At 35.7% G+C, this 15,681-nt stretch overlaps 1 protein-coding gene across 1 annotated transcript in view; it reads left to right on the forward strand.

The window, feature by feature from the left end:
• Positions 1-15,681, forward strand: part of ERO1B (endoplasmic reticulum oxidoreductase 1 beta) — a 59,513-nt gene that overhangs the window by 20,450 nt on the left and 23,382 nt on the right. The window contains exons 4-6 of the mRNA XM_025448439.3: positions 6,442-6,483; positions 8,426-8,508; positions 13,383-13,456. Coding sequence (XP_025304224.1) covers positions 6,442-6,483; positions 8,426-8,508; positions 13,383-13,456 — 199 coding nt within the window. The remainder of the gene's footprint in view (positions 1-6,441; positions 6,484-8,425; positions 8,509-13,382; positions 13,457-15,681) is intronic.

Here is a 15,681-nt window from a genome sequence, read left to right on the forward strand (position 1 = left end):
GTTCTTTTCCTTTCTCTTATTGTATGATGTGTTGCACTGATTGATTTGCGAATATTGAACCACCTTGTAACTCAGAAATAAATCCCACTTGATCATGGTGAATGATTTTTTTTAATGGATTGTTGGACTTGGTTTGCAAGTATTTTGTTGAGGATTTTTGCATCTGTTTGTGAGAAGTATTGGCGTTTAGTTCTGGTTTTTCTTTGATTAAAAACATTTTTTTAAATTATTTTTTTATAGTTCTGTTTTTTAGTGGTATCTTTTTCTGTTTTTGGTATCAGGATAATGCTGGCTTCAGAGAATGAATTTGGAAATTTTCCTTCCTTTTCTATGTTTTTGAAATAGATTGAGAAGAATAGGTATTAACTCTTAGAATGTTTGGTAGAATTTGCCTATAATGCTATCTGGTCCTGGAGTTTTGTTTGTTGGGAATTTTTTGATTACTGATTCTATTGCATTCTGGTTATCATCAGTCTGTTCAAATTTTCTTTTTCTTCCTATTTCTGTTTTGGTAGGTTATATGTTTCTAGGAATTTGTCCATTTCTTCTAGGTTGTCCAATTTTTTGGTATATAATTTTTTATAATATTCTCTACAGTTGCTTGTATTTCTGTGGTGTCCATTGTTTTTCTCTTTAATTTGCCATTTTGTTTAGGTCCTCCTCTCTCTCTCTCTGTCTCTCTCTCTCTCTCTTTAATGAGTCTGGCTGGAGGTTTATCAATTTTGTTGATCTTTTCTAAGAACTAGCTCCTGATTTCATAGATCTGTTCTATTTCTTTTAATTTTATATCATTTATTTGTGCTCTAATCTTTATTATTTTCCTCCTCCTGCTGTCTTGAGTTTTGCTATTCTTTTTCTAGCTCCTATGTGTAAGGTTAGGTTGTTTGAGATTTTTCCTGCTTCTTGGCATCGGCCTGTATTGCTCTGAACTTCCCTCTTAGACCTGCTTTTATTGCCTCCTCAAGATTTTGGACTGTTATGTTCTCATTTTCCTTTGTCTCCATGTGATTTTTTTATTTCTTGTTTATTTCTTGGTTGACCCAGTCATTGTTTAGTGGAATGTTATTTAACCTCTATGAATTTGTGCTCTTTCCAGATTTTTTCTTGTAGTTGACTTTTAGTTTCATAGTGTGTGGTCAGAAAAGATGCATGGTATGACTTTGATCTTGAATTTGTTGAGGCTTGTTTTATGGGATGATATGTGATCTGTTCTGGAGAACGTTCTGTGTGCACTTGCAAAGACTATATATCTGCTGTTTTAGGATGGAATGTTCTGAAAATCTCTTTTAAATCTATTTGGTCCAGTGTGTCATTCAAAGCCATTGTTTCCTTGTTGATTTTTTGTTTGGATGATCTGTCCATTGATGTCAGAGAGGTGTTAACAGTCCCCTATTGTTATTATATTCCTATTGATCAGTTTTTTTAATGTTATTTATTTATTTATTCATTTATTTATTTATGATAGTCACACACACACAGAGAGAGAGAGAGAGGCAGAGACACAGGCAGAGGGAGAAGCAGGCTCCATGCACCGGGAGCCCGACATGGGATTCGATCCCCGGTCTCCAGGATCACGCCCTGGGCCAAAGGCAGGCGCCAAACCGCTGTGCCACCCAGGGATCCCCTTTAATGTTTGTTATTAACTCTTCTGTGTATTTGGGTGCTCTCATGTTGGGTGCATAAATATTTGTAATTGTTATAACATTTTCTTGGTGGAGTCTCCCCTTCATTATTGGATGGTGTTCTTTGTATCATTACAGTCTATCTGTCTGTCTGTCTATCTATCTATTTATTTATGATAGTCACACACACACACACACACACAGAGAGAGAGAGAGAGAGAGAGAGACATAGGCAGAGGGAGAAGCAGGCTCCACGCACCGGGAGCCCGACGTGGGATTCGATCCCAGGTCTCCCGGATCGTGCCCTGGGCCAAAGGCAGGTGCCAAACCGCTGCGCCACCCAAGGATCCCCTACAGTCTTTGTTTTAAAGTCTATTTTGTTTGATACAAATATTACTCTGGCTTTCTTTTGATGTCTATTTCATGACAAATGCTTCTTCATCCCCTCACTTTCAGTCTGCAGTTGTTTTTAGGTCTCAAATAAGTCTCTTCTAGGCAGCATTATAGATGGGTCTTGTTTTTTTATTCACTCTAATTCAGAGACATCCATCCTATATCTTTGGATTAGAGCATCTGGTCCATTTACGTTCACAGTAGTTATTGATAGCTATAAATTTATTCCCAAGTTGTTACTTGCTTTGTGATTGTTTTGCAGTTTTTTCCTGATCCTTTTTTCTCTTGCTGTCTTTCCTGGTGTTTTGGTTTTCTTTAGTGATACACTTGGATTCCTTTCTTTTTATTGTTTGCATATCTGTTGCTGGTTTTTGATTTGTGGTTACCGTTAGGTTTGTACATAACATCTTCTGCATGTAACAGTCTATTAAATTGATGGTCACTTAAATTTGAACCCATTCTTTATTCCTTTCTGCCCGAGATTTTAGGTATATGGGTGTCATATTTTATATCCTTTGTGAATCTCTTGACTGATATCTACAGATATACTTATTTTTATTGCTTTTGTGTTTCCCACTTTTCATATTTTATTTATGGTCTCTTCTTTCCACTCAAAGAGTCCCCTTCAACATTTGTTGTAGTGTGTAGTATGACCACTGATGTAGTGGTCATAAATTCCTTTAGTTTTTGTTTGAGAAACTCTTTGTCTTTCCTTCTATTCTGAATGATAGCCTTGCTGGATATTGTATTCTTGGCTGCAAATTTTTCTTTTCAGCACTTTGAATATATCTTGCCACTTTCTTCTGGCCTACAAAATTTCTGCTGAAAAATCAGCTTTATGGGATTTCCCCTTGTATGTAGTGGTTTTCTTTTCTCTTGCTGCTTTTAAAATTTTTTCTTTATTACTACTTTTTGCCATTTTAATTACTGTGTGACTTGGTGTGAATCATGTTGGGTTGGTTTTGTCGGGGGATCTCTTTGCCTCCTGGATCTCAATATTGATTTCCTTCCCCAGATTCAGGAAGTTTTTAGCTATTATTTCTTCAAATAAAATTTATGCTCTCTTTTCTCTTTCTTCTTCTTCCAGGATCCCTGTAATTTGAATGTGATTATACTTGATGGAGTCACTGAGTTCCCTAAGTCTAGTCTTGTTTTGTATAATTTTTTTTTCCCTCTCATATACTCAGTTTGAATATTTTCCATTACTCTGTCTTCCAGGTTAATTCATTTGCCTGTTTCATCTCGCCTGCTATTTATTCCATTTAGTGTATTTTTAATTTCATTTATTGTGCTCTTCATCTCTGATGCATTCTTTTTTTCTCTCTGTGTTGAGAGTCTCACTGATGTCCTCCACTCTTAAGTTCAGTGAGTATGTTTATGATCATTACATTAAATTCTCTCTCAATTGGGGATCCCTGGGTGGCTCAGTGGTTTGGCGCCTGCCTTTGGCCCAGGGCGCGATCCTGGAGTCCCGGGATCGAGTCCCATGTCGGGCTCCCGGCATGGAGCCTGCTGCTTCTCTCTCTGCCTCTCTCTCTCTCTCTCTCTCTCTGTCTATGTCTATCATAAATGAATAAATAAAAAATCTTTAAAAAAATTCTCTCTCAATCATATTACTTATATACATCTCACTTTGGTCTCTTGCTGTGATTTTTGTCCTGTTCTTTCATTGGGACATAATACTCTGTCTCCTCCTTTTGTCTAATTCTCTGTATGTTTCTCTGTGTTAGGAAAGTCAGCACTGCGTCCTCCTTTTGAGGGTAATGACCTTATGAAGAAGAGGTCCTCTAGTGCCCTGCAGTGCAGTTGTTCCCTGTTCTCCATAACCTGGCACCTGAGGGAGTGTCTCCTCTGTGTGTTGCATATGCTCTGCTATCGTGTCCTGGCCACCTTCTGTAGTCTAGTTGTCTACAGAGGCTTACTTAGCCTGTTGTGGGCAGTGTTTGGTCCCCTGCTGGGGTGCAACACATTTTAGCAAAGTGTGTGCTGGTCTGTGAAATGAGACTGGTTGCCTGCACTGGTGGATGGGAGGCTGAGAGGGTACGGTACCAGTTTTAACAGGGTGTGCCCTTGAGCTTCTCAGGGCCCACAGCTGCCCTTACCGAGGCCCTGCAAAACATGTGGGTCAAGAGAAGATGAGTTGGTGATGTTTACACTGGCCTTCTGGAGGAGGGAATCTGCAGCCAGAATGGAGGCAAATGTGTTGAAAAGGGGATCTGCCCAAGTGTGGGTGGGTGGGGCTCAGTGTAAACAATTTAGGTGGGGAGGGTTGCATAGTCCTGGTTCCTGTAGCTGCCTTTATGTTTATGTGGGGTCAGGGGTGAGAGAAAGGGCACCGGCATCCTCCGTTGTTCCTAGAGGGGTCTTCCTATGATCCCTGCGTCTCTGGACATGCTCTGAGAATAATAAGTTTCTCTCCCATATGCCCTCAGCGTTTTCCAAATTGATGCTTCAGTGCTGTAACTACCTGGGCTTTTTGTCATGCTGTCTTTTTTAAGGGCAGGAGCTGTACTTCCTAATACCTTATAGGCTCTCCCAGAGTGGAGCTGCTGCTTTTTAAAATTCCGGGCTTCAAGTCCCACTGGTTGTAGGAACTCATGAAATTTGGACCCTCTGGCTTTCAAAGCCACAAGTTATGGGGCTTGGTCTTCCCCATGCAAGTGTGATAGTCTGTGTCACCCTTCTCTGTGCCTCTGGCTCCTGACTGTGGATAGCCACAGCCTGTTTCATTCCCAACTGCATCTCCAACCTTCCTACCCAATTCGATGTGGCCTCTTCTCTACCCTTAGTTGTGGAGTTTGTTCTACGAGTCTTTGGGTGTTTTTCTGGATTATTTGTGGATATGAATGTTATCTAGTTGTATCCATGGGATGAGGTGAGCCTAGGGCCCTCCTACACTGCCATCTTCCCACCCTCAATCCCAGCTAGATTTATTTCATGGTTGATTTTTAGTCATTAGTTTTACATTTATCATTACTTCTAATAATTCCCTTTTGTGATTGTTACATGTTTTTCATGACAATCATCTGTGAAGCCTACCCCAGTATTTCAATTTTTTTAAAATACTATTTATTTAGTTTTAAAGATCTTATTTATTTATTCGTGAGAGAGAGAGAGAGAGAAACAGAGGGAGAAGCGGGCTCTATGCAGGGAGCCCGATGTGGGACTAGATCCTGGGACTCCAGGATCATGCTCTGGGCTGAAGGCGGTGCTAAACCGCTGAGCCACCCAGGCTGCGCTACCCCAGTATTTCTAAACGACTTGTTATTAAGATTTGCTTAAGTCAGGTTATTGCATTTAGCATCAAACTTTAAAAAAAAAAGCTGCTAAGGATTTTGATTTTAGCTCATTATACTCTGCTAGACAGAGGACACAGTGCAGCCAGCAGTCACTTTAGTATTGATTCCATGTTTTAAATTCAGGGTGCTTGGCTGCCAGATTTGACTTGAGTTTTATAGTCTTCTCTCTTCTGCCTTCTGTTAGAAATACTAGCAAACACTGAAATGATAAAATACTGGCAGCAAGTAGCATTTTAATCTGTTAATCTTTTTAATGATTAGGGAAATATCTCTTATTATTATTACTTATATTCTTCTACCTGACAGGAAGATATTTATTCTGAAAACTTGGTTAAATTTACTTATGTTAAAATTTATCATGGAAACATGAAAATATTTTAATAGGTAATTTGCTGTACAACAGATTCAGATGTTAGAAATCAGTCCCCTGGACTGGTCAGAGGTTCAACCTGTGATTTTCTACTTTCAGATATGATTTTTGTTTAAAATTATATTTGATAAACCAGCTGTCATGATTTCTAGATTTGTTTATTAAAGCCTAAAATTAATTATTGGCTTTGTAGAAAAGCAAGTTGGATCTACATGTGAATTTTTTATTAGTAAACCCTGATTATCTATCTAGAAACTCTAGGTGAATCCTATGGACCAAAGAACTAATTCTTTCCATTTGAATCCCAAACTGCTTTTACTTTAAATGTCAATTTAGGGCAGAAATTAAGATTGAGCATAAACTATTTCAAAGAACTTTGAAAAATTTTAAAGCTTCTGTTTCTGGGGTAAGAGAGTTTATGGAAAAAGTGATTTTTGTCAGTTTTTTTTTTAATCTAAAAATTATGTAAACTATTCAATACTGCATTGAAGGTTTAAATTATCTGATTTTGACACTCTTTGTGTGTGTCATTCAGTTTGCTAAACTATGGTTTACAAGTCTGTAAATTGCTATAATTCTTTACCCTGTATCTTGAGGTAGAATGAAAATAGAATTTAAATATTCATTAAAAAATATTCACTTTTTTCATCATAGAATTAAATAGTCTTTGTATTTGGGCAATGGCATTACTAATTTGTGAAGAAATCTCAAAAAAAATGAAGATCACTTTCTAAATTTTTCTTGTTATTCTTTTAAGAGCAAAATTCCAGTCGGAATTAAAGCTGGGAGTTCTAATAAGGTGAGTCACTTTTCTTCCTTGAATGTTTTTGCTTTACATTGTGAAACTTCCTATTTACTGCTTGACAGGGTTTTTGGAAGAGAACTGTACTGTGGTTAGGTTGGAATGGGCACATTTTGCCCCAGAGTCCCAACCTTTTGATTCTTGCAGCAAGCAGAGACCTTGTATGCTTTTTACAGTTAAATGATGTAACTTCTTTTCAATTCTGTTTTCTCTAGAAGAATATCCTGGTGTAACTAGTGTCAGATGGCCTATGCAACGGGTGTTTTATCATGCATGTATTTTTTTGTCTTGTGTTTCAACTAGTCCACCTGTCATATTCAGGATTATATTGTATAAACAGTTATCAGGGTATTTTGAGTGTAATACTTTTAAAGGGCATTAAAATATTCCTTTTTTAGAGATTACTCTTTTCCTCTTATTTTTTTTTAATGCTTTTGCTCTTATAAGCAGGCCATAATTTTACTTAGCCACGTGTGTTTTTATTTTTTATTTATTTATTTTTATTTATTTATGATAGTCACAGAGAGAGAGAGAGAGAGGGGGCAAAGACACAGGCAGAGGGAGAAGCAGGCTCCATGCACCGGGAGCCCGACGTGGGATTCGATCCCTGGCCTCCAGGATCACGCCCTGGATCAAAGGCAGGCGCCAAACCGCTGCACCACCCAGGGATCCCGCTATGTGTGTTTTTAGATAGAGTTTACTTCTAGTTTTTTCTCTGTCATGTACACATGATAAAGATCATCATATCCTCTCCCTTTGCTTCCTCTCTCCCATTTTCTTTCTGTGTTTTCTCCCCGTGTGGTCTTTGTTTCTGTTCACTCTCTTTTATTTGTATTTGTTTCAAATATAAAATAAAGTATTAGAGACATTTGGAATCCCTTGTGGATTCATTCCCAATCCCATTCCCTTTTCTTCCCTCCCCAAAGACAGCTACTTCTCTGAAATTGATGTGCATCCTTCTGTGATACTTACTTCTGTTGCACATGTATCCACAAATAATGGATATATCCTTTTTTAAAAAAATTTTATTTATTTTTTCATAAGAGACACAGAGAGAGAGGCAGAGACATAGAGGAAGAAGGAGCCTCCCTGTGGGAAGCCCAATTCAGGACTTGATCCAGGCCCTTGGGATCAGGGCCTGAGTTGAAGGCAGATGCTCAACCACTGAGCCACCCAGGCACCCCTGAATAGATCCTTTAATACAAAGTTTTAAAACATTAAGATTATAATTTTTTATGTCTTCAGGTTAAAAACATTTTTTTCAGTTATTTTTACTCTATGTACTTCTGAAATTTTGTCTCTGTTGATACATGTAGCTTTGTTAATTTTAATAGTTGTGTAGCATTCAATTGTATATCATTGGTTAGCTCTTCCTCTGTTGATGGACATTTCAGTTGTGTTGAGTTTTTTGTTATTACAAGCAGTGATGTACTAGCCTTTTTGTCCTTTGTCTCGTTATGTACACATGAAAGAGTTTTCCTAGATTGGTATTTAGAAGTAAGGTTACTAGCCTTACTAGCATCTCTTAACATGATGAGATAGTACCAAATACCTTTCTAAAGTGATTGTATCTTATTTTTGGTTTTGTTTTTAAATGTTGCTCTGAAAAAAAAAAAATGTTGCTCTGGATGTAGTTTCAGTTGTGAGACTGCTGCTTCAAGGGTTTCTGCATTTTTACAGCTCTAGGTAAATATTGTCTTATTACTTTCCCAAGAGGCTTTTCTTGGTTTACACCATCACCAACGTACCAGTGCTAATTGTTTTTAATGTCTTATTTAGTTGGTGAAAATTTGCGACTCATTTGGATTTTTATTTCTTACATAAGTGAGAGATCTTGATAATAGAATGTATCTGTCTCATCACTGACAGATTGCCAGTTGAATTTGAAATAAAGAGAAAGGTAATATTATTACTAAACTTACAATGAACTTCCTTTCAGTATTCGAAAGTGGCAAACAATACCAAAGAATTAGAAGATTGTGAGCAAGCTAATAAACTGGGAGCAATTAACAGCACATTAAGGCAAGTTTTATTTCAGTAGTATAAAAAACATTCTCATATTTAGTATATTATATCAGAAATCTTCTGTTTTTCATGTGATTTTGATAAAACAAACAGTAAAGTTTCAAGTCATTCTTAAAAAGAAGTTATTCTTTATCCTAAATTCCATGATTGCTTTGTTTCCTTCTCTTAGTGGATTTGTTCTTAAATTGTAGGATGCATCATCAGTAGTCGCCTTATCAAAATGTAAAAATATAGAAGATTGCTTAACTAGCAGGGCTTATGAATCCATTCTTCCTGGTTATTATAGTAAAAGGAACTTGAACCTCTAAGTCTTTTGTAAATAGTAATTCAATCTGTAAGTTCTATTTTGAACAGGAAAAGTTATGATTACCATAACTATTAAGTTTCATAGATTTTTTTTTTCCTATTGATTTTTCCTTATTTGCTCTAAGTAAAAACCTGATTGGAGGCCAACATACTTCATTAGTGGTCTGAGATAATGTACTATGAAATGACTGAGTATGTCTATAGTTGGGAGTAGGGAATGGATTATTACTAATATTCTTTTTAATTTCCCTATTTGTTTAGGTTGTCATTTGTGTACTATAATTGTTAAAGACTTAATGAAGTTAGCAGTTTATTATTTATTGAAGAAAAATTTTAATACAGAAAAGTAGAAAAGATGATATAATAACTACTTGCTATCCTTTATTCCAAGTGAATAGATGTTAACTTTCTCTACCATGTTTTTAAGAAAAGATAAATTTGAAATCCCCTGTGTCCTATTTCCCAATCCTACCTTCTTTCCTTCTTAGAGGTAACTACTATCATGAATTTGCTATATACCCATTTATGCTTTTGTTTTTATTATACATATAATATTTATTTTATATATGATTTCATTTTTCCCTTATATAATACTGTATTTAACACTCTTCAACTTTATTTTTACACTGTACATTTTTCTTTCTAGATCTATCCATGTCAAAACTTGGAGATTTGTCTCATTCTTTAGCAGATGAATGGATTTTATCATATAATTATACCCTATTTTACTTATCTGTTCCCCTACTGGTAGACATTGGAATTATTCAAATTTTTTACTTCCACAAATTATGCTACTGTGAGCACTCTTGATAATTTCTTTTGGTGTACACTAGGAAATTTGGCATACACTAGTAAAATTGCTGAATCTTAGGATTGCCCACATGTATCTATTCTTGATACTGCCAAATGGCTTTCCAGAGAACTTGTTTTGTTCTCTGCAACCTTGCCAAAAATTGATGATATTTGCATATGAAGTAGTATCTCATTTTTAAATTTTTATTTTGTTGATTACTAGTGAGTTTGAGCATTTTTTAATCTGTTTATTGAATATTTGTGTTTCTCATTCATTCAATAAATGCCTACAATATGTCAAGCACTGTTCTGGAGTATAAGACATGTAGTGTACATGACAAATTCTTTTTCTTGTGAAGCTTAATTCTCTTTGAGATAGGTAGTAAATAAGTAAAATATATGAGAAGTAAGTAAAGTGATGATGAGTGCTCAGGAGAAAAAGAGCAGAGAAGAGTGACAGAAGTCTAGGAGTGGTGGGGCTAGGGACAAGGAAGTTGCACTGTTCTAAAGTGGATGGTGCAAGAAGGTCTCAGTGATACTGGGACATTTGAACAAAATACCTATGAAGGCATAGGTCATAATATGGCTGCTTGGGGGAAGAGTATTCTAGGCATGTTTAATTGTTATTAAAAAGGCCGTGGCAGGAGTGTGCCTGGATTATTTGAGGAATCACAAGAAGGCTAGTGTGGCTGCAGAACAGTGGTCAGAGGCAAAGTAGTAGAAGACAGAGTCAGAAGATGCTAGGGTTCGGGGCAGGTGTAGAGTGGAATGGAGATCTTAAAGACAATTATGAATACTGCTTTTAAACTGCATGGAATGAAAAGTCATTGGAGGGTTTTGAGAGAATGCATTGAGGGAACCAGGTGTTATGTTGTGGAAATCTTCTGTGATCATTGTAGTAATCCAGATAAGGCATAATGGTGGTCTCGTTAAGGCTAGAGTGATAGCAGTAGAAATGCTGAGATTCTGGATAGATTTTGAAGAGAGCTGGCAGGATTTGCTGAAGGATTTGATGTGAGGTATGAAAAAAGATAGGAGTTATGAATGACTACAAGATCTGGAACCAGAAAAATGGAATTGCCTTTTACTGAACTGAAGTTATTTACAGGAGGAACAAGTTTGATGGAAAATTATAGTTCAACCTTGGACTCATTACATTTGAGCTGCCTATAAGACATCCAATTGGAGATGTCGAGCAGGTAGTTGGATACACAAGTCTCAATTTCAGGGGAGAGAAAATGTGGGAGTCATGTGTGAATATATGGTATTTAAAAACCATAAACCTGAATGAGATTACCCAGGAGAGAATATAATTAGAGAAATCGTCAAGGGATTGGGCCTTAAGTCATTATAAGTGTTTAGGGTAAAGTGCCTGTTTGTATTTGTTGTTGTTTCTCCATGGAGGTTGTGGGGGGCGGGTGGAGATGGAGCGATGTGTGCTTTTAAATTATTATTAATTTGTAGTCATTCTTAATATAATCCAGTATAATTCTTGGCTCTATGTGTTGTTAGGGCTTGTCTTTCAATTTTGCTTATAGATATTTTGTTGAAGAAAAGTTATTTTTTTAGACTTTCAAATTCAGGTATAACACAAATATATGATAAAGTATACAAATCTTAAGCATAAAGATCAGTTTAATTTTATAAAGTGAACCCAACTTTGCAGCAACCATTCAGAACAATATACTTGCTACTGCAAAGATTGCTGTGTATTTTCCTGGCCATTACCACTGTCCAAAGTTAACCATGATTTTAAATTCCAGTAGCAGAGGTTAATTTTGCCTGTTTATATAAATGAAATAATGTAGAATGAATTTTTTTGTGCCAGGCTTATTTTATTAAAACAACATCATGTCATGAGAGTCATTCATGTTCTTGAGCTTAGTAGTAGCATTTAATTCTTTTTTCATTGATACAGTATTCCATAGTTAAGACTGCACCAGAATATTCCCATCCTATCATTGATAGTTGAAGTTTTCCACTTTGTAGCCATTTCATAAAATATTGTGTTGGACATTTGGTAGTCTCTTTGGTATGCATTTATGTGTAGAGTATACCTAGAAGTAGAATTAAGTAGTGCTGCCAAGTGGTTTTCCAAAATGACTCCTAAAATACATTGCCACTAGTAGTGTACAAGAGTTCCTCATTCTACAACTTCTCCAACAATTGACACTGTAATTCTTAAACAGCTTTATTGAAGCTTACTTGATATGTGGTATACTACACCTATTTATATTATACCTTTTGATGTTTTGACACGTATACACTCATGAAAATCAGCACAATCAAGATAGTTATCCTGTCTACCACGCTGAAAAGTTTTCTCATGCCCTTTGGCAATCACTCTACCCCATTCTTTCCTGCTCCTGCATTTCTACTTCGAAGTCTAATACTTTAACTCACAGTGCCATCTTGACAGGAAGTCCTGGGGTAAGTCCAGGAAATTCTTATGTAAGTAGCTTGGCATCCATCTTCAAACTGACTTTCAGAAAAGCTGGACTGGGTTCCTTCTAACTCATTTGTAAGCCAAACTGGGCCAGCTCTGTTAGCGTTAGATTAGCATTCCCTATCTCTCCTGCTGCCATGGCTTTCAAGCAGGGTTTAGGATGAAACAGCAAAGCATCATCACATAAGGATGCTCAAGAAGAAAGTCCCTCTAAGATAGTCATATTATTAACAAGAAAATAGGAATGTGTCACAATTGCTTTGTTGTTGACTATTTTCAACAGAAGACTTATCTAACTAAACATAACAATAGGTTTTATCTTAGCTATAACTAGAACTTAGGCATTCTTGTTTTATGGCATCCTATATTCCAGCTGAGTCAACTATAATACAAGTATTTCCATTAACTTTTATTAAGTTAATTAAATATTCCCATAGGAGGAAAATAATCCCAATGTGAATTAAATTGGAAATGTTTATTGATAAAGTTGATGTAGTGCAGCCAGTCTTATACACTTGTCCTCATGGTTATGTTATGTAGCAGTCTCTCAGATACAAAGTAAATTATTGGCTATGACAGCAACAATTTAGGAACTACCTGGTTTATACTTGGTACGCAAATTTTTTACCTTGTTTTTTTCCTATTGTGTAAAGAAGAATAGTTCTCTTATAGATGTTGCCATTATGTATTTAAGATAGAGAAGGTTTGAATATAGGTTAAAATGGATGTAGGACAAAGTTTATTTGAATGACTGTATTGTTCCTTTATCAGTTCTTTAAGTAGAGATCTTGATTATAGATTTTGTTAAATATGAGGTAGTATGGAAAATGAATGATATGCCATGATAAGAGTGACATTGGTGTTACCAGTGAATACCACATTGAAAAGAAGATTCTAGAAATGTAGTTTTTGGTATTTTTGTCCTGTAAATACAGAAGCAGTTTAAGTTAAAAGAATTATGAATGTAAATTTAACTTCTACTTTAGAAAAAAATGTTTACTATAATTTCCAAGTTAGTTCAAAAGGCAAGCTTGACTTTTATGTTCAACTACATCTCATATATATTTGTAAGTTAATTTTCTAGTTAAAGTAATTATTGAACTAGGGCTAATAATAGTTTTAGTATAGTTAAATAGAAATCCTTCATGGAAGTTAATACCTATGTTTTTCATATAACTTCTTATTCCTTCATGTCATAATTAATTGAATTTGTGAGCTATCTAAAGACATGACCTCAGATTATCTGTTTTTAATTATACAAGATAGAGGGTAAACATTTTCAACTTCAGATTTAATTATTATTCTTTTTTATTCCTTCTTTCCCTAGTAATCAAAGCAAAGAAGCTTTCATTGACTGGGCAAGATACGATGATTCACAGGATCACTTTTGTGAACTTGATGGTAATAAAATAAACTATCATAATTAAATTATTTTAACCTTAATCCTTTCATAAGAAATTGAAATCAATGAAAATATAATCAGTTATAACTTGAAAACACTAGATGTTGCAGTGGGCATCCTATTATTCATAATGGTACCTATTGAGAGCTTATGTTCCAGTCCCTGAGTGCCTTAAATACATTATTTCTAATCTTTACAGTTATTTTAGTAAGTATGTATAATTTCATATCTGAGGAAACTGACTAACTTGCCTAGGATCACACAGTAGCAAGAGGCTGAAACAAGATTCAATTCCAGATCTGACTGGATTCCATACCTATATTTTTTTTACCTCATGACACACCATCTCCTGTGGACCTCTATTTTAAGCTACTTTAGGTCTGTGAACATAAAAACATGTTCACGCTGAAATTTTCTGGAGGCCTCAACAAACTAACATAAAGACACTTTGCAATTTTGGGGAGGACTCTAATCTGACTTTCCTACAACCAGTCCCCTTTCCAAGAGTCCACTGGAATGGTACAAAGAGAGGGCACTGTTTAACATTAACTACCATGACTCTTACCTCAGAAGGTAATCAAAGTGACTCAAAATTTTTTATCTAAGGAGAATATTCCCAAGAATTGTGCTAAATAGGCTTAAATCATTCATTTGGCCTCTCTTTACTTTTTACCTTTATATCGTGGGTGGTGGAAAAGAATTGGGGTTCTGGCATGCATAGATGGAGATAGCAGGAGTTCCTCCGAGTTCTGAAAGCACCTAGAGTAGTCATACAGCTTTCTAAAGAGTTTTAGAAGATTCATCTGTGGAATTGTGCTGTTAATCCAATCTACAATGGAATAAGTTACAGTGAGCTCCTATAATAGCACAGCAAATTGAGAAGATGCCAGGAGGTGGAATGTTATCACCATGGTTTATATGGTTTCAGCAAGAACTTTTTTTAAATGATTTTATTTACTTATTTATATATTTAGAGAGTGTGAGCAAAGGGAGAGGTAAAGGAAGAAGAAAGAGAGAATCCTAGGCAGACTCTGCACTGAGCATGGTACCTGACTCAGGACTTGATACCATGACCCTGAGATCATGACCTGAGCCTAAATCAAGAGTCAGATGCTCAACCATCTGAGCCACCCAGGTGTCCCCAGCAAAGATATTTTCAAGAGATCTGAAAAATCGTTTCTTTGGCTATCGGGATATAATGATGGAAAATTAATAAAATACTCCTGTTATGATATTTAGAATTTGGCACAGGTTTCATTAAAGCAAGCTGTTGTACTTAGGTTAAGAATTGACATCACTGCTTACTCTTTCATTTGCTCTTTGATTGTCATTCTAATTATAGTGTTCCACACAAATGGTCACTTCTTGCCAACTTCTCATTTTACCTATTCTTTGATTAAAATTAAAAACTTTTAGTAGCACTTAATTAACAGATTTTTAGATTAAAAAATAATGTCTGTGAATATTTCTCTTAGAGTAAACAATGTGAATATATATTTGTTTTATAGGTATTTAACAAAAAATGCTCCTCAGTTGCAGGGATCACTTGGTATGATCAAATTGATGTACTCAGATACCTCTCATTAATATAAATAATGTTAATTAACGATGTTAACATTAGCTTCTTATATTCTAAAAATGGAAGAGATGTCCTGTAATAATATACATTAAAATCATCCCCTAAAATTTTTAGGAGTACATAATTAAAATAATTAGTATACTATTTTTATATTTTGTATAGTCCTCAAACATACAAGCTATTCTTCTCAGTTGGATTACTGCTACTCCTCTGGGTAGTAACATTCATATGTGTCCCAATTATTTATACATACAATTTTAAAAACAAGTCAGAGTAGCTTTAGAGTCATTGTTTATTTTCGTTATCTAAAACCACTGGATTAAAACAATCTAAAGAATATTCACCCCAGCTTATTGGAATATATCTATACACCCCTGTTCTCTATTTTGTTGTTCTTTCTTTGAAAGGAAGATGATCCTTGCAGATCAAATAGTAGATTTTTAAATAATTTACCAGTTTAAGGTAAGCTGCTTTCTCTACTCCTGTTTTGTCATCGCTCCTATTGTCTTTATGCATGGCTTCTTTTGCTTCAGGTTTCTGCTGGAAGGTCACCTCCTCAGAGAAGCCTGCTGTCACCTCCCTGTATAAAATAGTAACCACTGTCATTCTGATGGTTGGTACTGCTGCCTGCTCTCAGAGCCCTGA

Source organism: Canis lupus, chromosome 4, assembly GCF_003254725.2.
Source record: "Canis lupus dingo isolate Sandy chromosome 4, ASM325472v2, whole genome shotgun sequence".
In the NCBI taxonomy this organism is placed as follows: domain Eukaryota; kingdom Metazoa; phylum Chordata; class Mammalia; order Carnivora; family Canidae; genus Canis; species Canis lupus.